The 25,543-nt window shown below is 46.8% G+C and overlaps 1 protein-coding gene across 1 annotated transcript in view; it reads left to right on the top strand.

Moving 5' to 3' along the window:
• The first annotated feature begins 24,980 nt into the window (after window positions 1-24,980).
• Window positions 24,981-25,543, top strand: part of MINDY4 (MINDY lysine 48 deubiquitinase 4) — a 91,244-nt gene continuing 90,681 nt past the window's right edge. The window contains exon 1 of the mRNA XM_081931693.1: window positions 24,981-25,216. Within this exon, the coding sequence (XP_081787819.1) occupies window positions 25,154-25,216 (63 nt within the window). The 5' untranslated portion in view covers window positions 24,981-25,153. The remainder of the gene's footprint in view (window positions 25,217-25,543) is intronic.

The following is a 25,543-nucleotide window of genomic DNA, read 5'->3' on the forward strand; positions in this document are numbered from 1 at the left end:
AGCTCAGGGAAGAGGAGGAGAATAATCTACCAAAGAATTAAATAAAATTGGGATTGAAGGGGTTTTCTCAGGACGATGGAGGATGTGTGTACTGTGTCCTGTTGGAGATCATTACAGATCCAGCTGGTGTTGTGGTTAAAGTGTCAGACTAGGACCCAGGAGACCGGGGTTCAAATCCCCACTCAGCTGTGAAGTTCATTGAGCAACCTTGGGACAGTCACTGCCTCTCAGCCTAATGTACTTCACATGGTTGTTGTGGGGATTAAATGGGGAACTGGGTCCATATTACGTCCCCTTTAAGCTCCTTGGAGACAAAGGTGGGATATAAATGCAAGAGATAAATAATAATGATCTTCAGACTCTGAGGACTTTTACTTGTAGAAAAAGCAGAGTTATCACCTTGCTGACAAAGGTCCGTATAGTTAAAGCTATGGTTTTCCCAGAAGTGATGTATGGAAGTGAGAGCTGGACCATAAAGAAGGCTGATCGCCGAAGAATTGATGCTTTTGAATTATGGTGCTGGAGGAGACTCTTGAGAGTCCCATGGACTGCAAGAAGATCAAACCTCTCCATTCTGAAGGAAATCAGCCCTGAGTGCTCACTGGAAGGACAGATCCTGAAGCTGAGGCTCCAATACTTTGGCCACCTCATGAGAAGAGAAGACTCCCTGGAAAAGCCCCTGATGTTGGGAAAGATGAAGGGCACAAGGAGAAGGGGACGACAGAGGACGAGATGGTTGGACAGTGTTCTCGAAGCTACTAGCATGAGTTTGACCAAACTGCGGGAGGCAGTGGAAGACAGGAGTGCCTGGCGTGCTCTGGTCCATGGGGTCACGAAGAGTCGGACACGACTAAACGACTAAACAAACAAAACAAAATTCTTCTAGAGTCTGTGACTCTTAAAGCAGGCTGGATCAAGGGTAATGGTTCCACTCTTCAGGGGTGCAGCTAGCTACCCAAAAGCCATTGCAGCCCGTTGGGGGCTATGTTTGAGTTTGAAAGGTTTTGCATCAACCTTCAAGCCAGCCTTGTCTGACTTTCAGCCCAAAGCTCCACTTGGAGCTCTCCAAGGTGCTGACCAATTTGCTTCTTGGATTCTGATCTCTGCTTTGCCTGATAGTTCTCATCCGGACTCACCTTCTGCTTTGCCTGACCTTGCCTGACTGGAACCTGCCCTTTGCTTTACCCGACTCCCCTTCTTGGATCTCCAACCAGTGCCGGCATTATGCGACCTCGTTTTCTCCCTGGACTCTGTGTCCCTATCCAGAACCCTCCACTTGGCCTACAAGACCATCCTGGGACAGAATAATAACCTCCCTGTGGCCCCGGACCTCCAAGATGTTTTTGTTTGAAGACCGTAAGGTCCTCCGTGGGGCATACCAGGAGAGGTGGTCCCATAGGTACAAGGGTCCTAGGCCATATAGGGTTTTAAAGGTTAAAACCAGCACCTTAAACCTGATCCTGTACTCCACTGGGAGCCAGTGCAGATCCCCTCAGGTTTCCCCCTCATTCGGAAGAGCCCTACAGGAATACGATCCAGCCTCACAGATGTTGAGGTCCAGCGCCGAGGGCCTTCTGGCGATTCCCTCGCTGCGAGAAGCCAAGTTACAGGGAACCAGGCAGAGGGCCTTCTCGGTAGTGGCGCCCATCCTGTGGAATGCCCTCCCACCAGATGTCAAAGAGATAAACAAGTACCTGACATTTAGAAGACATCTAAAGACAGCCCTGTTTAGGGAAGCTTTTAATGTTGAATAGGTTATTGTATTTTAGTGTTTTGTTGGAAGCCGCCCAGAGTGGCTGGGGGGACCCAGCCAGATGGACAGGGTACAAATAAATAAATTATGTGGCCATTGGAGGTGCTCCCAGCGCACAAGTTGGTGCAGGGAGGGCATGGCCAATCTTGCCCCCTCAAATCCAGGCAAGATGTTGGGCGATCAAGAGAAGGGATATGCAAGGATGTGTGAATCAGCTTTTCTTTCTGGTTTCCTGGAGACAAAGCTGTTTCCAGCACACAGCTGCCTGCCTCCACACCTCGGCATACAGCTTAGTTTACATGGCGCTCAACTCTTTAGCTCAAATCCACCTCCCTCTCCATTTTCATGCATTTGATTCCCCCGTGTGGCACCAATATGTGAAAACCAGGAATTAGCACCATTCTCTCTCCCCCACAGTGCTGATTTTCTTCTCAGTTCTCTCCATCCTATTCCGTGCACATCACACATGCTGGTTTGTGGTTTAAAACATTATTGAAACCTTAGCAGCCAGGTGTCTCATTTGACAGCAAGATGCTTTAGCCCAGAGGTGACCCCGAGGCCCCAGGAGCTGAAAACATGAGCTTGCCAAAGACAAAACCGGAGGACTTAATCCGTGGAGCCGGGGACTATAATTGGCTTTTAGCTTAGCACCTGCTTGTTGAAAGGCAGGTCCTTTTGAGGTGCCTCGGAAACTGAGCACCTGTTGTTGTTGTTAAAGAGGAGAGCGGGAGAGATTCCTAAATGAAGGGTGGATGCAGCTTAGGTCAGAGTGACACAGGATGAGGTTTGATGTGATGTGCAAATCACACACATAACACACAAATCATTCTCCTGGTTCACTGTGAAGTATTCAGGTCATAAATACATAAGATGAGTGACATCTTTTATTTCTTATGTCGTGTTTTATCGTATTAGAATTTGAATTCCATAGAATCCAAGTGGCAAATGTTTTTCACAGATATGATCTGGACCACCGGAATGAAACTCACGGACTGCTAGTGATCTGCAGTCCACTGTTTGAGAACCCCTGATTTGAGAACATTTGGAGGGCTTTAAAGGTAAAGGTAAAGGGACCCCTGACCATTAGGTCCAGTCACAGACGACTCTGGGGTTGCAGAGCTCATCTTGCTTTACTGGCCAAGGGAGCCGGCGTACAGCTTCTGGGTCATGTGGCCAGCAGGACTAAGCTGCTTCTGACGAACCAGAGCAGTGCATGGAAACACCGTTTACCTTCCTGCCGGAGCACTACCTGTTTATCTGCTTGCACTTTGACGTGCTTTCAAACTGCTAGGTTGGTAGGAGCAGGAGCTGAGCAATGGGAGCTCACCTCCTCGCGGGGATTTGAACCACCAACCTTCTGATCGGCAAGTCCTAGGCTCTGTGGTTTAACCCACAGCACCACCCACATCCCCCTTGGAGGGCTTTAGAAGAGGACAATTCTCAGTTGGAAGCAAATTCTGCAGCTGTGAAGCCACCACCAAGGCGGCCCTGTCTTGAACCACTCGGAGGAATGGGGCTTGCCTGTTTTCACTTAGAAGCACATTCCATGGGTGTTTATATGCTCAGATTCTGCTTGTACATTTCCCATAGCTATCTGGTTCATTACTACGATGACAGGTTGTGAACAAGATGGGTCTTGATCCAGCACGCTCTTTCAACGTTCTTAAGAAATCTTCCATAGGTGCTATAAGCACAACAGAGATAGCCCCCTTCTGGTTTTCATCCTATCTAAGGTGAATCTGTGCTATATGTATTGATTGCCTCGCCAACCTAAGACAAGAGCTGATTGCACATCTGTTGAAAAGCGGGGGGAATTCAGTAAGTCGAGAAGCAGCTTTGACTGTATTCCAAATGCAAAAATTCACCTGCGTTAATTTCGGGTTTAGATCTTTCTCTCTCTCCCTGCAAACCAAACCCAATTTGGCTTTCTTTTTGATACAAAATCTGAATCTCAAAAAAAAATAAAATACAGCAGAATGCACATAACCTGTGATTGCTCGCCTCCTTCCTTTTTTTACTTCTAAAACAGGAAATGCAAACAGAGCCAGATTCAAGTTTTGCTCAGAAATTGCCTGACAGTTGCTAGGTTTTTTGAAGGAGGGGGAAGAGGGTGCGGGGAGAGGGGAGGTTAAATAAAAAGTTTGCATACAAGCTGCCATTGCACTTTTATAAACACACACACGCGCAAATAAATGCTGCAGGGCAATGGCACTAGTAATGTTAAATGGACCAGGCACGAAAGATATTATTTCAGCTTTGATGACTGCAGCAAGCTGTTAAGGCTGCTCTTGCCCATGACAATGACTGCAGATGCCGTTCTGTAACAGGCTGGCGGTATCAATATCTGATCACACTGAAAAGCCGCATTAAAAAAGGAATATCCTTGGGGCATTGAACAAGTCTTCTTCCTGCATTTATCTCTTCCCATTTTAGTAAATCACAACTCACTTGTTCCACAGTCAAGGTTCTCGAAAAAGGGGTGGTGTCAGGGACTGGACTGAGGAAGAATGGTGGGGACCACCCGTCCCCCTTCCTGGACCTTCCTGAGGAGGACCGTCAGGGCCGGATTTAGGTTTGATGCGGCCCTCAGTTACTGAAGGTAATGAGGCCCTTTATATGTCCAGCTGTCCTTTGTCAACAACAAATTGTCACTGGTTTTTTTGTGCTGAATATATGCTATATGGTCATTGATGGACCTAATAGGTAGCTAAAGCCATTTGCACATGTTGCCATGCAGCCAGTCCATGCAGAATGTAGGCACCCTATATAACAACAACAACAACAACAACAACAACAACAACAACAACAACAAATTATTTATACCCCGCCCATCTGGCTGGGTTTTCCCAGCCACTCTGGGTGGCTTCCAACAGAACACCCAAATACAATAACCTGTTAAACATTAAAAGCTTCCCTAAGCAGGGCTGCCTTCAGATGTCTTCTATATAGAAATGAGCAAAGCAGTGATATTTTAGGGAGCAGCCTAGCAGGCGGGGCCCATTACTTACACAACACAAAACACTGTTGCCGTATGTAGGTCTTATTTTATTTTTTATCTTATATTTTGGAAATGTGCATCCAGTTTCCCCCCCTTTAATTTTTGGGGGGCTCCCAAGAGAGTGGGGCCCTAAGCTATAGCTTGTTTAGCTTATACATAAATCCGGCACTGACTCAGTGTCTTTAGAAAGCATTCCTGACCCCCTTCTCAGGACCAGGCGAGCGTTGAGAGTAGGGGAACACAGATGTGCTGGTCCCGGGGGGAGGTTACCGTGAGGCGTGGTCAGAGTCCGGTCCTGGGTTACGGGTCTAGAGACAGTCCACACAGGGCGAGGTGGGATCCGAAGCAAGAAGCTGGGCATGGTCGGGAACTCTGGAAGAACAGGACTGGGTCTGGCAGTAGCAGGTTTCCAACGACGTTGCTCCTGTAACCTGGGACCGGGCTGACTGGCCTTTATCTTCTCTGAGGCCAGGGGCGGTCCCGGCCCCCAGGTGACCCGCCTCTTCTGGCCTTAAGGCGAGCACTCCTCCTGGGAGAAACCAGTTCCCTCTGCCTCTCTGCCCTAAGCCTCTGCAGTTTAGGAGAGGCTGAAGGGTTACTGGGCCCAGGGGGAGACTCTCCATCCTCTGGCAGGGCCGGGAGAAGTGCACCTGTAGGCACTGTGTCCTCAATCACCTCCGGAGCCAGAGTGGACTCACCTGGTGTCTGCTCCTGAGGATCCGGCACAGGTGCAGGCTCTTCAGATCCAAGGCCCTGCCCCAGCTCAGCCGGCCCTGGAGGTGGGGACTCCTGTGCAGGCTGGGATTCCTCCGGTTCAGCTTCTGAATCAGATTCCCAGGCCATCACAACAGAGCTCACAGGCAAAAAGCACAGATCAGCCGGCGCAGGGATGATGTAGAATAGGAGATAGAGAGGGGTTGGGACTTAACTTGGAGCAACGCCATTATCTGAGAGTCGGTAACATCTGTCTGTCTCTGTTTTCCTTCTGTAACACACTGCCAGATCCACAGGTATGATTCTCTTCCTTCTGCCTAAGGCATCCCCACTAAAACGGCGCATGGAAGATAAAGGAAGGCAGTTGGTTACTCAGACAATGGAGATTTAATGCCGGGTCTCACGAAGACAACTTTATGGAGTTCCGTCCATAATTCCAACCAGGCATCTCTCACAGGCAGCCTCCTGAGAGGTACAAATTAAACAGCTGGTTGTAATCATCAACTTTTGCAATATTTTGCCTACTGCCATAAGCGTTAAGTTTTTATGTTCGGCTGCATTCTAATGAGCTCTTCTTTTTCTTTCTCTTTAAATAAAAATGTGGTGCTTGGAATCCCTGCAGAGATTGGGTTTTATTGTTCCTCTGCAGCAATTGCTCGAAATCTTTTCGAAATAAGAGCCAAGAGCCATGTATGTCTCTGTGTTTGCATGTTAAGGGATGCAACCTTTGAACTGAGAAAGGTTCCCCACCCCTGACCTCTATTTACACTTGTAGGGAGTGTTTGTCTGTTTTTAAATGGAGAGCATAATTTGTGAGTTTGGACCCATCATGCTGAAAACCTTGTGAAGCCACAGCAAAGCCACCTTTTGGCCCTTCATCTTGACTGAAAATGGCGTCTTGCATCTTAACAGAGAGTCAGTTCCCAGAATTCCTTGTGAAGAGGGGCTGACTGCTCAACCACTCCCATAATTATTTGGGGGGAAACTATGACGGTCTAAAGTGGTATCATAGTGCTTTAAATGGATGCAGTGAACGCAGCTGTGATAGCTCATCTGGTTCATTTTGTGTGTTGTGTTAGCTCAATTGTTTGAGGGCACTTCCATGTTTGAGGAAGGCGTGCCAGAGACGAGGGTGCAGCAGCCTTGGTGAGGTCCAGATTGCCATCAGGAACAGGACACCCATGTGGCTGATGGGTGGCAATTTGTATTGTTATCCCAGTCAGTGAATCTCATTGCTGTCTTGGTTTCCGCAGTACATTTTTGTCGAGTAGCCAGTATGGGCAAACAATGCAAACTGTTGTGAACTGGAAGTATGTGCTGTCGATAGTCTGTCCCCACCAACAGTCTAGCTCAGGGGTCGGCAAGGTTTACCTTGCCTGGGCCGGTTCACTCCCGTGGAGATCACTCTGTGGGCCGGATTGTGTCTGCGCTGATGCAATTTCCGGTGCCACAGAAGAGAGTCCCCACTGTGCCGGCTTAGTGCAGTGTGCGGGGACTTGCCGAGTGGGCGGCTCAGTTCAGGGGTGGCTTGTGGGCTGTTTAAATGACCCCTGTGGGCCGTGGGTTGCTGACCCCTGGTCTAGCTGCAACACTTTGTGCCAGCAGGAGCCTCTATACCAGGTCCAAGGGTAGCCACAGAGCCCATTGCAGTAATCAAGTGTTGATGTTACCAGTGTATGTATCTCCTGTCCAAGCTTGGCTGCAGTTGGCATCTCAGCCACAGCAGGAAAAAGGCACTGGTAGCCACTGAAGAAGAAGAAGAAGAAGAAGAAGAAGAAGAGGAGGAGGAGGAGGAGGAGGAGGAGGAGGAGGAGGAGGAGGAGGAGGAGGAGTTTGGATTTGATATCCTACTTTATCGCTACCCTAAGGAATCTCAAAGCGGGTAATATTCTCCTTTCCCTTCCTCCCCCACAACAAACTGTGAGGTGAGTGGGGCTGAGAGACTTCAGAGAAGTGTGACTAGCCCAAGGTCACCCAGCAGTTGCATGTGGAGGAGTGGAGATGCAAACCCGGTTCAACAGATTACAGTGGTACCTCGAGTTAAGAACTTAATTTGTTCTGGAGGTCTGTTCTTAACCTGAAACTGTTCTTAACCTGAAGCACCACTTTAGCTAATGGGACCTCCTGCTGCCGCCGCGCCGCCAGAGCAGGGTTTCTGTTCTCATCCTGAAGCAAAGTTCTTAACCCGAGGTCCTATTTCTGGGTTAGCAGAGTCTGTAACCTGAAGCGTCTGTAACCCGAGATACCACTGTACGAATCTACCGCTCTTAACTACTACACCACACTGGCTCTCACTGAGTCTATCTGAGCCTCAAGCAACAAACTCCATACATGTTCCAAGCATTCCCAAACTCCATACTTGCGGGGGGGGGGGTTCTTTTAGGAGGGGTAAATTGCATACTGTGGCTTATATTTCCATCAAGGGAGCCTCTGGGTGCCTTGGAATGCTGTACAAGAAGCACTGCTTTAAAAATCAAGGCAAACGATCCTGCAAAGCTATTTCAACAACCCGAGTCTGGGAACATAATGTTCATTCCTGGACACAAATATTTTAAAAAGCCGTTTCTAAATTGTTCGAGTGAGAAGTGTTTTGTAGGGGAAAAGTCACCCTTTGTAATGTTTTGGAACGAGAAAGCCCAAGATGATGCAATACCTTTTGCCCTGTTCTCTGTGTTATAGGGAAAGAAGGAACATAATTGGTTTACATGCGCGTGCTTGCGTGTGTCTGTCTGTGAGAGCGCATTTAAAGCAGGAATTATCCACTAGCAAGGTGAGAACAAGATTTCCAGGAGAGACACCAGTCTCACTTCGCCAGCTGGCAAAGGCAGGGTGGTATGTCTAGAACACAAAGCTTCCCTGAATTCGCTGGGACATACTGAAGACATGCTGAGAACAGCCATTTCCAGATCTATTCATTCATTTATATCAAATTTATGCCCTTTGTTATGCTGAAAACGCAGTCAAATTTGGCAATCAGCTGTAGTCAAAAGGTGCAGGGAGGGAGGAAAAGGGAGGGAGTGTCTTGCCAGAGGAACTCTTCTCTTCAAAATTCTCCCTGCTGATATGTCCGCCGATATTTTTGCCTGCAGGAACGCAAGTCGCACCATGTCTCCTTTCGACGGTACTGAATTTTCAAACCTTTGCGAGCAACATTTGGGGGCCTTGTTCCAGTTTTTGAACCTGGAGGCACATGAATGGACAACAGCTGCAAACTCAAATCGAACCACACAAGGGCTTGGTAAAGGCAGCTCTAAGAGCAGCCGTAATGTCCATTTTCCTGCATAGGGTTTCGATGTAACGATGCTCTAGTGCTCCTGTTAATATATACCATTAAAGGGCATAAAGTTCCAATTTGTGCTATCAGATTGAACTTTGCATATTTACAACCACAGGGAGTTGCTCTGCTTCTGAGTATGTATTTCATCTGCCTGAGGTACCAGCTAGATAGAAGCTATATGCAATTTTATCTCTTGAATATTTCCTAAGTCCCTTTAAAGGTGTCTTATTATTAATGGCGCAGCCAAGCTTAGCAATTCAGCGACTCAGAATGTGGACCTCAGTGACACAAAATCATAAGTTAAGATACAAGGCAAGTACTATGACTTCCAAAGTTATTCTCTGGCTCGGATTCTCAAACTGAGCCAGGGGAAAACTCAGCTCCTCCCTTCCTCTCATCCGTCAGCCTGCCCGTATGCCAACACCATTCCTACATACCCCACCTCTTTCACCTTATTGCTGCTCCATTCTATCACCCTCCCCAGCAATTTTTGGGAAATGGACCCTTCAGGACAGCACCAATATGCCCACTCCTCTGACCCACGTTAAGAGCTGAGACCTCTTGGGCAAAACCTGCCGTGGGATTTTAGCGTTGCCAAGGTAAAGGGTAAAGGGACCCCTGACCATTAGGTCCAGTCGTGGCCAACTCTGGGGTTGTGGCGCTCATCTCGCTTTACTGGCCGAGGGAGCCGGTGTACAGCTTCCAGGTCATGTGGCCAGCATGACTAAGCCGCTTCTGGCAAAGCAGAGCAGCACACGGAAACACTGTTTACCTTCCTATTTATCTACTTGCAATTTGATGTGCTTTCGAACTGCTAGGTTGGGAGGAGCAGGGAACGAGCAATGGGAGCTCACCCCTTTGTGGGGATTCGAACCGCCGACCTTCTGATCCGCAAGTCCTAGGCTGTGTGGTTTAACCCACAGTGCCACCCATGTCCCATAGCGTTGCCAAACATACCCCCAAATACAGCAGGATGAACTCTGCAGCGCCAAAGAATATCGCAGCCGTAAGGAGGGAGAGAGGAATCCATTTCAACTGCCTCCAATTTCTCCTTTTTCCAATCTTACGTTCAGCTATCTGCCTTTCCACACCGTTTTGGGAAATACACCAGCATTTTCATGCAACTTAGCATAATATGGACATATCTGTATGCAGTTTCGACTAATTATTTTAACTGATCATTATATTGTGTTTTTTTTAATTTAAAAACGGTTTATTCGCCGCAGTATATATTTCAAACAATCTCATATTCTTGAAAACCATAAAATAACACATCATGTTATTTTCAATCTCATTAAAAGGAAAGAATACATTGTGTCTGCAACAATATGAAAAGTTAAAATGCAAGTATTACTATGTTACCCACCCCAAACACCCCCATGTTCCTCATTACCTGTGTATTCAATAAAATTGCCCCATACTGCATAGAAGTTTCTTTTGGCCCCTTGCATAGAAGTTTCGCTTTTCTTTTGGCCCCTTGCTACCTGCTGTTTCCTTGTTAGCTTTTCCAACAAAGCTGTTGATAATTTTATTGTTTTATCTTTTCTAGAAACTTATTGGAAGGGTCCCTCCCCAATCAAGTGGTGTATAAAATAATAATAATAATAATAATAATAATAATAATAATAATAATAATAATAATAATAATAATATTTATACCCCGCCCTCCTCGGCTGAGACTGGGCTCAGGGTGGCTAATGTTGTTGTTGTTTAGTTGTTTATTGTGAAATTTTGGAACAAGAAGGAGATAGGTTGAAATTGCAGAGTTTTGAGAAATTAAAGGATAAAGTGAGAGATTGGCTCCACTATTATCAAATTCTGGAGACCTATAATAAGGATAAGAGAGTCGGCTTCCAGGTGGAAAAATCTAAACTAGAAATAGAATTGTTGGAATCCAATACTTTGTCAAAAATGTACAATCTGCTGTTAAAATGGAATACTGAGGATGAGAGGGTTAAATCTGCAATGATCACGTGGGCACAAGATGTGGGTCATAACATCATGAGTGTTGACTGGGATCAGTTATGGACCACTGGTATGAAATTTACAGCATGTAATGCTTTAAGAGAAAATATTATGAAAATGGTATATAGGTGGCACATGACACCAGTCAAACTTGCTAAAATTTACCACTTGCCTGACAATAAATGTTGGAAATGTAAAGAGACTGAAGGTACATTCTTTCACCTCTGGTGGACGTGCCCAAAGATCAAGGCTTTCTGGGAAATGATATATAATGAACTGAAAAAGGTATTTAAGTATACCTTTCTGAAGAAACCAGAGGCCTTTCTCCTGGGCATGGCCGGCCAAATGGTGTTAAAGAAGGATAGAACTTTTTTTATGTATGCAACAACAGCAGCAAGAATACTTATTGCAAAGTATTGGAAGACTCAAGATCTACCCACTCTGGAAGAATGGCAGATGAAGGTAATAGACTATATGGGACTGGCAGAAATGACCGACAGAATCCGAGACCAGGAAAGAGAGACGGCGAAAGAAGATTGGAAGAAATTTAAGGACTATCTTAAAAAATACTGTAAAATTAATGAATGTTGAAACGATGTTGGTTTAGAAACTATGTGGTTGCTAGCTGTAACGGATATGAAAAAGAAAAGAAAGGTAAAGATCTAAACAGGATTAAAGGAAAGGATTTGCTGAACTTTGATTAGAAATTGGAATACAGAAAGGGAAGGTGTGAGGAAGTCAGGGAAGTGAGGTGTTTGAAAACAAGGGAATGAAATTATACTTGTTTCTGTTTGATTTGTGTTTGTCTGTATTGTTGTTTTGTTTTGTCTTTATATAATCTGTGAAAACTCAATAAATATATAATTTATAATAATAATAATAATAATAATAATAATATCTTCCTTAATAAAAATGCATATTTGTACACATTAGTTGGCTAGAGAACTGCACTGCAACATTAGGAGAAGTGTCCACCTATTAAATAAATAAAGACACAAGGACACATGTATTTTAGGTTAATGGACTAAATAAGGCCACAACTTTATTGGTTACAGCATGTGAGTGGTATTGGCTTAGGCACTGGATCAAGCAATCTAATATATGACTCCACCCCGCACCACCAGTGGGAGGAGCTTGTTGATGCAAATACAACTGGAAGCTTCCCCTGATGTCACCGGGGGTCGTGCCATGGCCCTAGCCACCAGCAGGGCATCGGACAGGATCCACGACCGCCGGATTCCTTCAACGGGATACCCAACAAGGGGAGGGGTAGGTGATGGCCACAACCTGCCCTCCAGCACACAACACATATTCCATTGCCTAACCGCCAATACCTGAAAAGTGGTGACGATTTGCTACGAGGGACGCGGGTGGCATTGTGGGTTAAACCACAGAGCCTAGGACTTGCCGATCAGAAGGTCGGCGGTTCGAATCCCCGCAATCCCCGTTGCTCGGTCCCAGCTTCTGCCAACCTAGCAGTTCGAAAGCACACCAGTGCAAGTAGATAAATAGATACAGCTCCAGCAGGAAGGTAAACGGCGTTTCCAGATGCGGCTCAGTCATGCTGGCCACATGACCTGGAAGCTATCTGCGAACCAACGCTGGCTCCCTCGGCTTATAGAGCAAGATGAGCGCCACAACTCCAGAGTCATCCACGACTGGATCTAATGGTCAGGGGTTATTGTTGTTTAGTCGTGTCCGACTCTTCATGACCCCATGGACCAGAGCACGCCAGGCACTCCTGGATTCCACTGACTCCCGCAGTTTGGTCAAGCTCATGATGCTAGCTTCAAGAACACTGTCCAACCATCTAGTCCTCTGTCGTCCCCTTCTCTTTGTGCCCTCCATCTTTCCCAACATCAGGGTCTTTTCCAGGGAGTCTTCTCTTCTCATGATGTGGCCAAAGTATTGGAGCCACAGCTTCACGGTCTGTCCTTCCAGTGAGCACTCAGGGCTGATTTCCTTCAGAATGGAGAGGTTTGTTCTTCTTGCAGTCCAGTCAAGAGTCTCCTCCAGCACCAGAATTCAAAAGCATCCATTCTTCAGCAATCAGCCTTCTTTATGGTCCAGCTCTCACTTCCATACATCACTACTGGGAAAACCATAGCTTTCACTATACGGACCTTTGTCGGCAAAGTAATGTCTCTACTTTTTAAGATGCTGTCTAGGTTTGTCATTGCTTTTCTCCCAAGACGCAGGCGTCTTTTAATTTCGTGACTGCTGTCACTCAGCTGCGTTACCTTTTCACAACTCTGCCTCTGTCTCATTGACAAGTATGCTTCCAGGCTAACACAAAGGCAGACATTTTTCAGAAACCCCATAACTCCTTTTTCAGTTCCCCCTGGCGTTTTCAAAGAGGAGCTTTGATAGGGTGTATTTGCCAAAGTGCCAATGTCCCGCCGGCAAATCAATAGTCAAAACAGGCAGCGTTGTGCAGTGGTTAGAGTTTTGGACGGGAACCTGGGACTCTAGAGTTCAAATCCCCTGTCAGCCTAAAAGTGAACTGTGCCTGCTTTGTGGCCTTTGGGTGCTAGGAGAATTCTTCTTTATTTTCTAGGTTTTTGGAAAACACACACTTGAGTGCTTCTTGAGTAATTTGTAGTTTGATCCGATTGCTGTTTTAACTGATGTTTATTCTACCTTTAGATTTGATGCTTTTTTTAAGAAAAAGTGCACTGCCCAGAGAACTAACTGTTAGTGGGTGGTAAAAACAATGCTTGCAATAAATAAGAAAATATTTTCAGTAGTCAGCAGGGAAACGCACACAAGCACACACCACTGGGACTCTTAAGTGCCTGCTTTGGAAAAGATGCAAGCCCGCCGTGAGCTAAAATAAGGCATTTCTCTAGAGGGGATCTGTGTTTCTTGCCAAATGGAACGACCTCAGCCGGATCCAGTGATAAATTGCTTCTAGAAAAAGTCACAACAACCTCATAAAGAGCTTTGTGTGTGTATTCCCAGTTGTGTAGGAAGACGCTGATTGGCAGTTTTGAGAAAATACAGAACACGAAAGCCTCCTCTGGGGAACTCCTATTCCAGGAGAGCCATGTTAACGACGAATTAAGAGATGGAGAACTTCTAATGGATTCTATGTTTGGGCTCCGTCCTGACGATCTACTGGAGAGAAACTGTCTGTTTGTGTGTGCAGAGAAGGCCATGGCTGACCTCTGCAGCAGGAAGCCAACAACTGGGTGCCTCCATTAATAATAATAATAGTAATACTACTACTAATAATAATATTTATACCCCACCCTCCTCGGCTGAGACTGGGCTCAGGGCGGCTAATGTTGTTGTTGTTTAGTCGTTTAGTCGTGTCCGACTCTTCGTGACCCCCTGGACCAGAGCACGCCAGGCACTCCTGTCTTACACTGCCTCCCGCAGTTTAGTCAAACTCATGCTGGTAGCTTCAAGAACACTGTCCCACCATCTCGTCCTCTGTCGTCTCCTTCTCCTTGTGCCCTCCATCTTTCCCAACATCAGGGTCTTTTCCAGGGAGTCTTCTCTTCTCATGAGGTGGCCAAAGTATTGGAGCCTCAGCTTCAGGATCTGTCCTTCCAGTAAGCACTTCATGGCTGATTTCCTTCAGAATGGATAGGTTTGATCTTCTTGCACTCCATGGGACTCTCAAGGGTCTCCTCCAGCACCATAATTCAAAAGCATCCATTCTTTGGCAATCAGCCTTTGTTATGGTCCAGCTCTCACTTCCATACATCACTACTGGGAAAACCATAGCTTTTACTATACGGACCTTTGTTGGCAAGGTGATGTCTCTGCTTCTTAAGATGCTGTCAAGATTTGTCATTGCTTTTCTCCGAAGAAGCAGGTGTCTTTTAATTTCTTGGCTGCTGTCACCATCTGCAGTGATCATGGAGCCCAAGAAAGTAAAATCTCTCACTGCAATATAATGTAATATATTACATTAAAAACACAAAATCAAATGATTACAGTGGTACCTCAGATTACATACGCTTCAGGTTACAGACTCCGCTAACCCAGAAATAGTGCTTCAGGTTAAGAACTTTGCTTCAGGATGAGAACAGAAATCATGCTCCGGTGGCGCAGCAGCAGCAGGAGGCCCCATTAGCTAAAGTGGTGCTTCAAGTTAAGAACAGTTTCAGGTGAAGAACAGACCTCCGGAACGAATTAAGTACTTAACCCGAGGTACCACTGTAGTTTAAAATACAATTCAAATCATATTTAAAATCAAACTAAAATTAAGTGGGAACCCATGAATAATAACCATAGAGATAAGGAATTAAAAGTTCACCAGCCCAGCCACACGTGCTGGTCCCATATGGGCCGATGGAAATAGCCAAGGAGACCACTTACATACAGGGTCCCATAGAAAGAAGGGGGTCAGTCTAGGCCCACACCAAAGGCCTGGTGGAACAGCTCCATCTTGCAGGCCCTGCGGAAAGATGTCAAACCCCGCAGGGCCCTGGTCTCCTGTGAGAGCGTTCCACCAGGCTGGGCAAGGCTGAAAAGTTATGCATTTTGTTGCCTCTCTCTCTCTTTCCCTCTCTCTCTTTAAAAGAACTCCATGGTGTTGTGGGTGTGATGGCCTGGGACTCGGGCTCAGACTCAGAACCAGAGGAGACTCAGATCCTTTGCCTCAGGCATCATCTGAACCAGGTGCCTGATCCTGAAGAGCTCCAGTCTGCACAGGTTCCCCTGTAACAAGCACCAGCTGGGCCGAGTCAGGGGCCTGAGCCTGCCCTGGCTCCAGATGCAGGGATGACCTTGTTGCCTCCAGCTGGGCCATCACTTACAGCTGCTCCACTACCGGTTGGGTCAGGGGAGGCTGAGGCGGCCCCTGGGTCTAGTAACCCACCGACGTCTCTCGAGCTGTAGAGACTCAGGTCTGAGAGAAGAAGAAACCTGAGTACTCGCAGCAGAAGTGCTCGCTTTCGGATGAAACAGGGAGGTGAGTCACCAGGGGATCAAGACCGGCCGTTACCCTGACAAAGAAAAAAGGCTGTTGGACCCCACCCCAGGTTGCGGGAGCAACATTGCTGTATGCTAGATCCTGTCAGAGATCCTGTACCTGCCCTTGTCTGGTTTCCTACCTCGTGTCCTGCCTTGGCCCTGTCGGACTGACTCCTAGTGGAACCTCTGGATTCTGCACCGGTCCTGGACTGTGTTTCACGGGTTACCACCTGGGCCCAGCACAGGCCTTCTTTGGAGACCTTCTTTGGAGGACTTTAAGCAGATGCTTGACAACCATATGTCAGGAGTGCTCTGATGGTGTTTCCTGCTTGGCAGGGGGTTGGACTCGATGGCCCTTGTGGTCTCTTCCAACTCTATGATTCTATTCTATTCTATTCTATTCTATTCTATTCTATTCTATTCAGTGTGTTTGCAAATCAACATTCCATCCTCTTCCTCCTCCTCCTCCTCCTCCTCCTCCTCCTCCTCCTCCTCCTCCTCCTCGTTCTTTCTCGGGGAAATGCCATAGCTCAGTGGCAAAGGATCTGCTCTGCCTACAGAAGGGCCCAAGTTCCATCCTTGGCACCTCTAGGTGTGGCCAGGACTGTCCCCTTGTCCGCAATCCTGGAGAACTGCTGCCAGTCAGTGTAGACAATACAGGCCTAGATGGACCAAGGATCTAACTTCGTAGAAAGCAACCTCCTATGTTTACACCTCTCCTACCTGGAGCTTCCTTCTGAACCCTCCTATAGCTACCGAGCTGTTTACTGAAAGAATTTGGCCCAATGTCTGCACTGCTGCTGTCATGGTCCGGTCTATAGGCAATGGAAGTTCCAGCTGAGGACATCAGGACAGGGGGCAAGATGGCGGGGTGGGAGCAGGAATAAGAGTCCAGAAGCCGGGGGTCCGAGGGTCAAGAAGCAGGCAGTCACGAAGTCAAGGGTCCGAGGGTCGAGAAGCAAGGAGTCAAGGAGCCGAGGTCCGAGGATCAGGAAGCAAGAAACCAAACGCAGCAAGGCAGGAAATATGTTGCTGTGGCAAAGAGCCAAAGGGAAATGCTTCTTAGTTTCTGTTTGCCACTGTGCAGCTGCTTAGAGTCACAAGACTCTGTTTACATTCCAGAGACATTCCTGGCTGTTGGAAGTCTCACGGAAGACAGGAGACGGATGTGGGGTTTACTGGTTTCCTGTTCCTTTGTTTGTTTCAGTTGCTCTCTGTCTTTCACAGAGAGAGGATGTATTTTTCTTTGCTGTCTGCGTAGCTAGAAAATAAAGCATAGCATGTAGCTCATACTATCTCATCCTTCCGCATGCTGCTGGAAACTCTGCTGAATGGGGGGACGTGACTGGAGCCTTATCAGAGGTTCAGGTTGTCAATCACATCAGAGGCGATTCCGGAGGACTCGGCAGGAGGAGGATGAGCTTTATCAGCTTGGCAGAGCGAAAATCCTGACAATACTGACCTTATATCCCTTCCGGGCTCTTGCCACCAGGTGCAGTAAGTTACCAAGTGGCCTCACCTGTGCGGCCGCGCCTTGCCTCTCCAGAACAAACTTAGGAAGGCCCCAGTCCTGCGAAGCCCTACCGATCACAGAGCCTGGCTCCTGCATGCACTCCTGACATTGAGCTAGATGGGCATGTTAGTATTTGTGCTGGTTCCGTATTTGTTAGGAAATGCATTTTGCATTTTGAAAAGAACTGGGGGAAGAGAAAACCCATGTGATGTGATGTAACAGCTGCAAAATCTTGTGACTCCGATTAATGTCACAGAAATGGATAGCCCCCTTTAAAAGTGATCATGGGTAGTGATAGGATGGGTGGGAGGGAGATTGGCTGGTTGTTCCGCCGAGTGTGAAAACTCCAAGCACATGTGGCCCAGAGGAATTGGTGAGGACCGAGCTACAATTCATGGACTGCTTCAAGGGAGTTTTAGAAGCAAGAAGTCCCTCTCTTGGGCTCAAGAGAGTGAAACACATTGTATTGGATTTAATATACAGAGGTACCTCGGTTCTCAAACTTAATCCGTTCCAGAAGTCCGTTCCAATACCAAAGCGTTCCAAAACCAAGGCGTGCTTTCCCATAGAAAGTAATGCAAAAGGGATTAATCCGTTCCAGACTTTTAAGACCAACCCCTGAAACAGCCATTTAGCATGAATTTTACTATCTAACGAGACCATTGATCCATAAAATGAAAGCAATAAACAATGTACTGCAGTCATGCCAACAATCAATCAGTAGCTGAACTGGGTTCCACACAGTCACAAGAATGAAACAAAAAAGAGCCGCAAAAACAAAACCGCAAAATAAATAGCAAAAACAGACAGATCTCAGCGTAACACGCAAAACGGAAGTGTGGCACTCAAATCGTAAGTGTAACACTCAAAACAGAGAACATTCGGCTTCCAAAAAAAGGTTACTACCAGGTTTGCAGTGTTTGGGTTCCAAGTTGTTTGAGTACCAAGGTGTTTGAGAACCAAGGTACTACTGTATATGTATGATATTGTTTGTAATAGTTGCTGCCCTTCTTAAAGTCTGGCGTGTGGAGTCTACTTCATCACTAGGGCTTCAATGGTGAAATCTGCATGACTCAGAAAAATAGCCAACAGGACTCAAGGGACTGACTCAGTATATGGCAGCTTTCTGTGTTCTTCCTCCTCCTTGGTCCCCAAGCATTTTACAAGTATAAAACCAATTACAGATAAATATAAACGCACGTAACTGAAGTACACACTCAAACTGTTCCACTGAAATGTTAACAATAAATCTGCAATGAAAATGTGCTATGAAACAAGCTCATTTAAACTGTGCAACAATCAAAACGGCCATTAAAAAAAATTAATGCAGGAGATTCAGGGAATGCTGATCCAGAAATATATTGCCTGATGCAGATAGAAATGAAAGGCTTAAGGGTTTCATTCAGCGTTAGTCCTGCTCAGAGCAGATGCATTGAAATCAATGGGCACCTTAGAGCAATTAATTTAGTCCATATAGTTAAAGCTATGGTTTTCCCAGCAGTGATGTATGGAAGTGAGAGCTGGACCATAAAGAAGGCTGATCGCCGAAGAATGGATGCTTTTGAATTATGGTGCTGGAGGAGACTCTTGAGAGTCCCATGGACTGCAAGAAGATCAAACCGATCCATTCTGAAGGAAATCAGCCCTGAGTGCTCACTGGAAGGACAGATCCTGCAGCTGAGACTCCAATATTTTGGCCACCTCATGAGAAGAGAAGACTCCCTGGAAAAGACCCTGATGTTGGGAAAGATGGAGGGCACAAGGAGAAGGGGACGACAGAGGATGAGATGGTTGGACAGTGTTCTCGAAGCTACAATCATGAGTTTGACTAAACTGCGGGAGGCAGTGGAAGACAGGAGTGCCTGGCGTGCTCTGGTCCATGGGGTCACGAAGAGTCGGACACGACTAAACGACTAAACAACAATCACAAGTTTTACTGTGTCCGGTGAGTCCAAGTCTTCAAGCAAGAGTGAAAAGTTCCTTGCTGGAGCAGATTTCAGTCCACCTTAATTCAGCATCCTATGCAAGAACCACAGCAACCAGCAGGAAGTTCACACACAAACAAATTGCCAGCCAATTGCATTCTTACCCAGGCATTGTGTACCAGTGGCCCTCCTGATAATGCTGGACTCAGACTCCAATCAGCCCTAGCCAAGCATGGCCAATAGACAGGATTCATGGGAGTTGTAGTCCAATAGCATTGGGAAGCCCATAGCTTGTATAATTATGTTTTATTGAATTCATCCATTCAGCACCCTGCGGGATCCATCTTTCTCCCACAAAAGAATTATGAGGCTTTGGCACTCTAGAGTCCTTGGCACGAATGGGATTAATTTACTGCAGCAAGACTAACAATCTGAAATGAATAAATCTTGTTTTATTTTTATTTATTTACTTTGCACCATGGAAGTTGCGTTTTTGGAATTCAGGAGCACGAGGGACCTTAAACCGTATTGACAAAATGTATTTCTCCGTGAAGTTTGCTTGGCTCACAGATTTCGCTCCCCTAAGTAGAGACGCTGTCAAACTTGATAGATGGCTGTGTGAAACTGCAGTGGCATTACAAAGCAAACTGGGTCAACATTGTGTCTTCCAAAAATTAGCCTTGGTACTATAATAAGGTCTCTAATGAAGTTGTTACAGGTTTATTATCAACCACGTGGAAGAAGAGTTTCCCCTTTGGCTGCTTAGAGTACCTCGACTGTTGACACAGGACAACAGCTGAGGGATTGCCTAGACACCCAGGAATATCAGATACAGTATAAAGGTTGTATTTATAACAAAGAGAAGACCTGCAGCCTGTTCAACTGAATTTTGAAACCAAAGTCAGGTGGGATCTGGATAACTCTGGTAGGGACGGATCTTTCCACCCCCCTGAACATGTTCACACCAGCAACTCTCAGTTCCAAAGCCGATTATGGGGTGCAGGATACGTCACACGAGCCTAAAATGTGCATCCCAACCAGCTATGCAGGGTTCAGCAGGCCAAAAGAGCACTCATCCAAACATAGCTGTCAATTTACAGATTGGAAAATAAGGGACAAGCAGCCAAAATAAGGGATTTTCCAAACACAGGTATGTTCAACTTCTGAGCCCCTCCGAGCCAAAGGCAGAAAAACCAGCCAGCAGCCAAACGAAGCCTCAAGCGGTGGTTCCCACAGCACAGCAACCTGGGAAAGGGGATGCAGCAAGGAAAACCACCGTCACCTCTCTGCTGGGAAGCGCTGAGCAAAGGCGAGTCCCCAAGCAACGCAGCCGATTTGATCGGCACAAGGCATGCAAGCTCCACCCCCCAGTCCTTATTGGGTGAGCAACGCAGCCAAGCAACACAGTTGGAGCCTCCCTCCTCCCTGGCCGGCAGGGAGGGAGGGAGAGGAGCTGTTTCCTTTGAAACCTGGGAAATTTAAGGGACATCAACAATAAGGGACAGCAGCGGGACACAGCGTTGGGATAAGGGAGTTTTCCTCCAAATAAGGGACGGTTGACAGCTATGCATCCAAGCCAGGTGTAGAAAGTAGCTGGAGAATAGGGATAGGTAGATATGCTTGTTTCTATAATTTTCCCAATTTTAAATTTACTTTCCCTCATTTCCACAGCATCTGTGATTTACTTTTACTACTTTTAAAAAACTTGGTTGTGAGAATTTATGAGCATTTTAGTGCAAACTTCTCCCAATATACACATTTGTGTGCAATTTCCCAAATATCCATTTTTGTATATTATTGTATACTATTCACTATTATATGCCTGTTGTCTTTGTCCAAGGAGTTTTCTTGGCAGGGATAACGGAATGGCTTGCCGGTTCCTGCTCCAGGTGGATCACGTTTAGTCAAAACTCTCCACTATGACCTGTCCATCTTGGGTGGCCCTGAACGGCATAGCTCATAGCTTCTCTGAGTTATTCAAGCCCCTTCGCCATGACAAGGCAGTGATCAAGGTTATGCTTAAAATTCTACAAGGCGGGCTTAAGGAGAATGTGGACCGAGAGCTCCCAGAAGTGCAAGCTGGATTTCGAATGGTCAGAGGAACCAGAGACCAAATTGCAAACATGCGCTGGATTATGGAAAAAGCTAGATGTTCCAGAAAAACATCTACTTCTGCTTCCTTGACTATGCAAAAGCCTTTGACTGTGTTGACCACAGCAAACTATGGCAAGTTCTTAAAGAAATGGGAGTGCCAGATCACCTTATCTGTTTCCTGAGAAATCACTATGTGGGACAAGAAGCTACAGTTAGAACTGGAAATGGAATACTGTAACTGATTGGTTCAAAATTGGGAAAGGAGTACGACAAAGCTGTATATTGTCTCTCTGCTTATTTAACTTATATGCAGAATTCATCATGCAAAAGGCTGGACTGGATGAATCCCAAGCCGGAATTAAGATTGCCAGAAGAAATATCAACAACCTCAGATATGCTGATGACACAACCTTGATGGCAGAAAGTGAGGAGGAATTAAAGAACCTCTTAATGAGGGTGAAAGAGGAGAGCGCAAAATATGGTCTGAAGCTCAACATCAGCTAAACTAAGATCATGGCCACTGGTCCCATCACCTCCTGGCAAATAGAAGGGGAAGAAATGGAGGCAGTGAGAAATTTTACTTTCTTGGGCTCCATGATCACTGCAGATGGTGACAGCAGCCACAAAATTAAAAGATGCCTGCTTCTTGGGAGAAAAGCGATGACAAACCTAGACAGCATCTTAAAAAGCAGAGATATCACCTTGCCAACAAAGGTCTGTATAGTTAAAGCTGTGGTTTTCCCAGTAGTGATGTATAGAAGTGAGAGCTGGACCATAAAGAAGGCTGTTCGCCGAAGAATGGATGCTTTTGAATTCTGGTGCTGGAGGAGACTCTTGAGAGCCTCATGGACTGCAAGAAGATCAAACCTATCCTAGTGAAGGAAATCAGCCCTGCGTGCTCACTGGAAGGACAGATCCTGAAGCTGAGGCTCCACTACTTTGGCCACCTCATGAGAAGAGAAGACTCCCTGGAAAAGACCCTGATGTTGGGAAAGATGGAGGGCACTTTGGCCACCTCATGAGGAGACTCTCTATCATTTACTCAGGTTCCGCCTACAATTGCTCTCCCTGCTTCTGGCCCCACTGGTCCCAATGAGCGCCAGACATCGTTGCAAGTGTGAGAGCCAGTTTGGTGCAGCAGTTAGCGTGTCGGACTAGGACCCACAAAGCGAGGGTTCAAATCCCCGCTCAGTCATGAAGCTCACTGGGTGACCTTGGCTCAATCTCTCTCTCTCAGGCTAGCCTACCTTATAGGGTTGTTGGGGGATTAAATGAGGAGATGCAGAACCATGAATGCTAGCCTGAGGTCCCTGGAGAAAAGGATGGGATATAAACACAGCAAACAAACAACAAAATAGTAAGTGAGACGCTTATGCAAATGGGAGCCCATTATTCAGGTGAGATGGCCAAAATTATCCCTACTGACTCATTAGCCCTCTGCTTCAAGGGCTGGAACTGGGGTGGGATCCTGCTCCAATATCACCGCAATTGCCCAGCTCTGTTTTACTGACTTGTTTGCATCCTGCAAAACCCAATTGTGTGTTAATGCTGTCACCTAGTGGTGTGCTAATGAGATGAACCAAGAACGCAGAGGTGGAAAGTAGGGATGCTGTTATCCTTCACTATAAGGCAGGGGTAGGGAACCCTTTGTAGTCCAAGGGCCACATTCCGTTCTGGGCATCCTCCCGGGGACCACATGCAAGCAGCGGGCGGGGTCAGGGTCAAAAAAGTGTGTGGGGCATTGAGTGCAGATCCCACTCATCAATCCCGATCTCAGAGTTGAAGGACACATTCCAGATCGCTCAAGAATGCTGCATAGCAGAGGTAAAGTACCCCTGGAAGGTTAAGTCCAGTCAAAGGCAACTATAGGGTGTGGCACTCACCTCGCTTTCAGGCCGAGGGAGTTGGCATTCATCCACCGACAGCTTTCCAGGTCATGTGGCCAGCATGACTAAACCGCTTCTGGCACAACGGAACACCGTGACGGAAACCAGAACGCACCGAAACGCCGTTTAGCTTGCCACCGCAGCAGTACCTATTTATCTACTTGAACTGGTGTGCTTTCGAACTGCTAGGTTGGCAGAAGCTGGGACAGAGAAATGGCTTTCTCCTGATTGAAGTGCAGAGTGTTTGAGGACGAGGACATTCGCAGGGAAACCAAAATGCTTGTTTACAAGCTATTGTACTACCAACCTTACTGTACGCTTGTGAAACGTGGACCACTTATAAACGCCATCTCCTCAAAAGTTTCCATCAACGGTGTCTCTGAAAATTGTTACACATCACTTGGGAAGACAGGCAAACTAATGCCTGTGTACTGGAAGAGGCAAAGATCACCAGTGTTGAAGCAATGATTCTTCAACATCAACTTCATTGGACTGGTCATGTTGTGCAGGTGCCTGATGATCGTCTTCCAAAGCAACTACAGTGGTGCCCCGTAAGATGAATGCCTCGCAAAACGAAAAACGCGCAAGGCGAAAGGGTTTTTCGGTTTTTGCGTCGCTTCGCTAGACGATTTTCCCTATGGGCTTGCTTCGCAAGACGTTTCATCTTGCGAGTTCTTGCAAGTTTGTTTCCTTTTTCTTAAAGCCTCTAAGCCGTTAATAGCCGCTAAGCCGTTAAGCCATTAATAGCCGCTAATAGCTGCTAAGCCGCTAATAGCCGTGCTTCGCAAGACGAAAAAACCGCAAGACAAAGAGACTCGCAGAACGGATTAATTTCGTCTTGCGAGGCACCACTGTACTCTATTCCGAACTTAAAAATGGAAAGCGTAATGCTGGTGGTCAACAAAAGAGGTTTAAAGACTGTCTCAAGGCAAATCTTTAACAATGTACTATAAACACCAACAATTGGGAAACACTGGCCTGCGAGCGCTCCAGCTGGAGAACAGCTTTTACCAAAGGTGTCACGGGCTTTAAAGACACTCGAGCTCAGGACACAAGGGAGAAACGTGCTAAGAGGAAGGCACACTTGGCAAATCCACACCGTGATCAACTCACACCCAGAAACCTGTGTCCTCACTGTGGAAGGACGTGCGGTTCCAGAATTGGTCTCCACAGTCACTTATGGACTCAATGTGAAAAGCGTGTTCATGGAAGACAATCTTACTCGGCTACGAGTGATCGCCGAAGAAGAAGATGCTAAACCAGCTATAGTTTAGGGTCCCACTCTCTTGGGGGCCCCAAAAAAAATTAAGGGAGAAAAAAAATGGATGTACATTTCCAAAATATAAGATAAAAAACAAATGGGGCACGGTGTGGATTTGCCAAGCGTGCATTCCTCTTAGACCAGGGGTCAGCAAACTTTTTCAGCAGGGGGCCGGTCCACTGTCCCTCAGACCTTGTGGGGGGCCAGACTATATTTTGGAAAGAAAAAAAAAATGGACGAATTCCTATGCCCCACAAAGAACCCTGAGATGCATTTTAAATAAAAGGACACATTCTACTCGTGTAAAAACACACTGATTCCCGGACCGTCCGCAGGCCGGATTGAGAAGGCGATTGGGCCGGATCCGACCCCCGGACCTCAGTTTGCCTACCCATGTCTTAGCACGCTTCTCCCTTGCGCCCTGAGTTCGAGTGTCTTCAAAGCCCATGACACCTTTGGAAAAGGCTGTTGTCCAACTGGAGCTCTCGCAGGTAAATCCGGCACTGGCTGGGTCCCTCCGAAGTGCCCGGTGCGCTGAGTACCTTGCCTTGAGCGCTTACCTGTGCGCGCCCAGGTGAGTTGCCTCGCCGCGCCGGGTGCCTTGCCCCCGCAGGAGCGGCAGGGGGCGCTGCGAACGCTCTCCGGGCCACGATTCCATCGCCACGGCAACCTGCCAACGGCAACGCAACAGCCGGGCTGCAGATGGAGACCTGGAAGCTGTGCAGCTGCAGTTCGCCGGGCGCACAAAACAAAGGCGTTCTCTCTTTCTCCCTCTCCCGGTCCTTAAACTGAGGCAGCAAACGCAGATCTCCCTTTTTTTGCATGCTCTGGGAGTTTTGCAATGGAAGCCCCTTTCCTGGAAGAGGTGGCTGCCTCCTTGGTGAGAGAATTTCTCAGCAAAAAGGTAAAGGATAATAAAAATAAAGAGCTTTGCGATCTTGCCTTGGAGAGCAGTGCATGCGCGCTTTACGATGCTTTGGGAAGGGGGAAAAAAATAGCAATGCATTTTGTTAAGCTTAAAACGTTCCTTTTGCTTTCCCCATATTTTGCTGGGAATTGGGGAAATTAGTGCTTGTGTGTGTGTGTGTGTGTGTGTGTGCATATATATAAATATAAACATATATGAGAATGGCTTTGATTCAAGCTGCAACAACAAGCTCTCTGCCACCCACCACGAGGACTACATTTCCCAGAATGCACTTGGGATTCCCATGAACGCGGAAGCAGAAAC

The sequence above is a fragment of the Podarcis melisellensis genome (genome assembly GCF_964234715.1).
Source record: "Podarcis melisellensis genome assembly, chromosome: 12".
NCBI lineage: Eukaryota > Metazoa > Chordata > Lepidosauria > Squamata > Lacertidae > Podarcis > Podarcis melisellensis.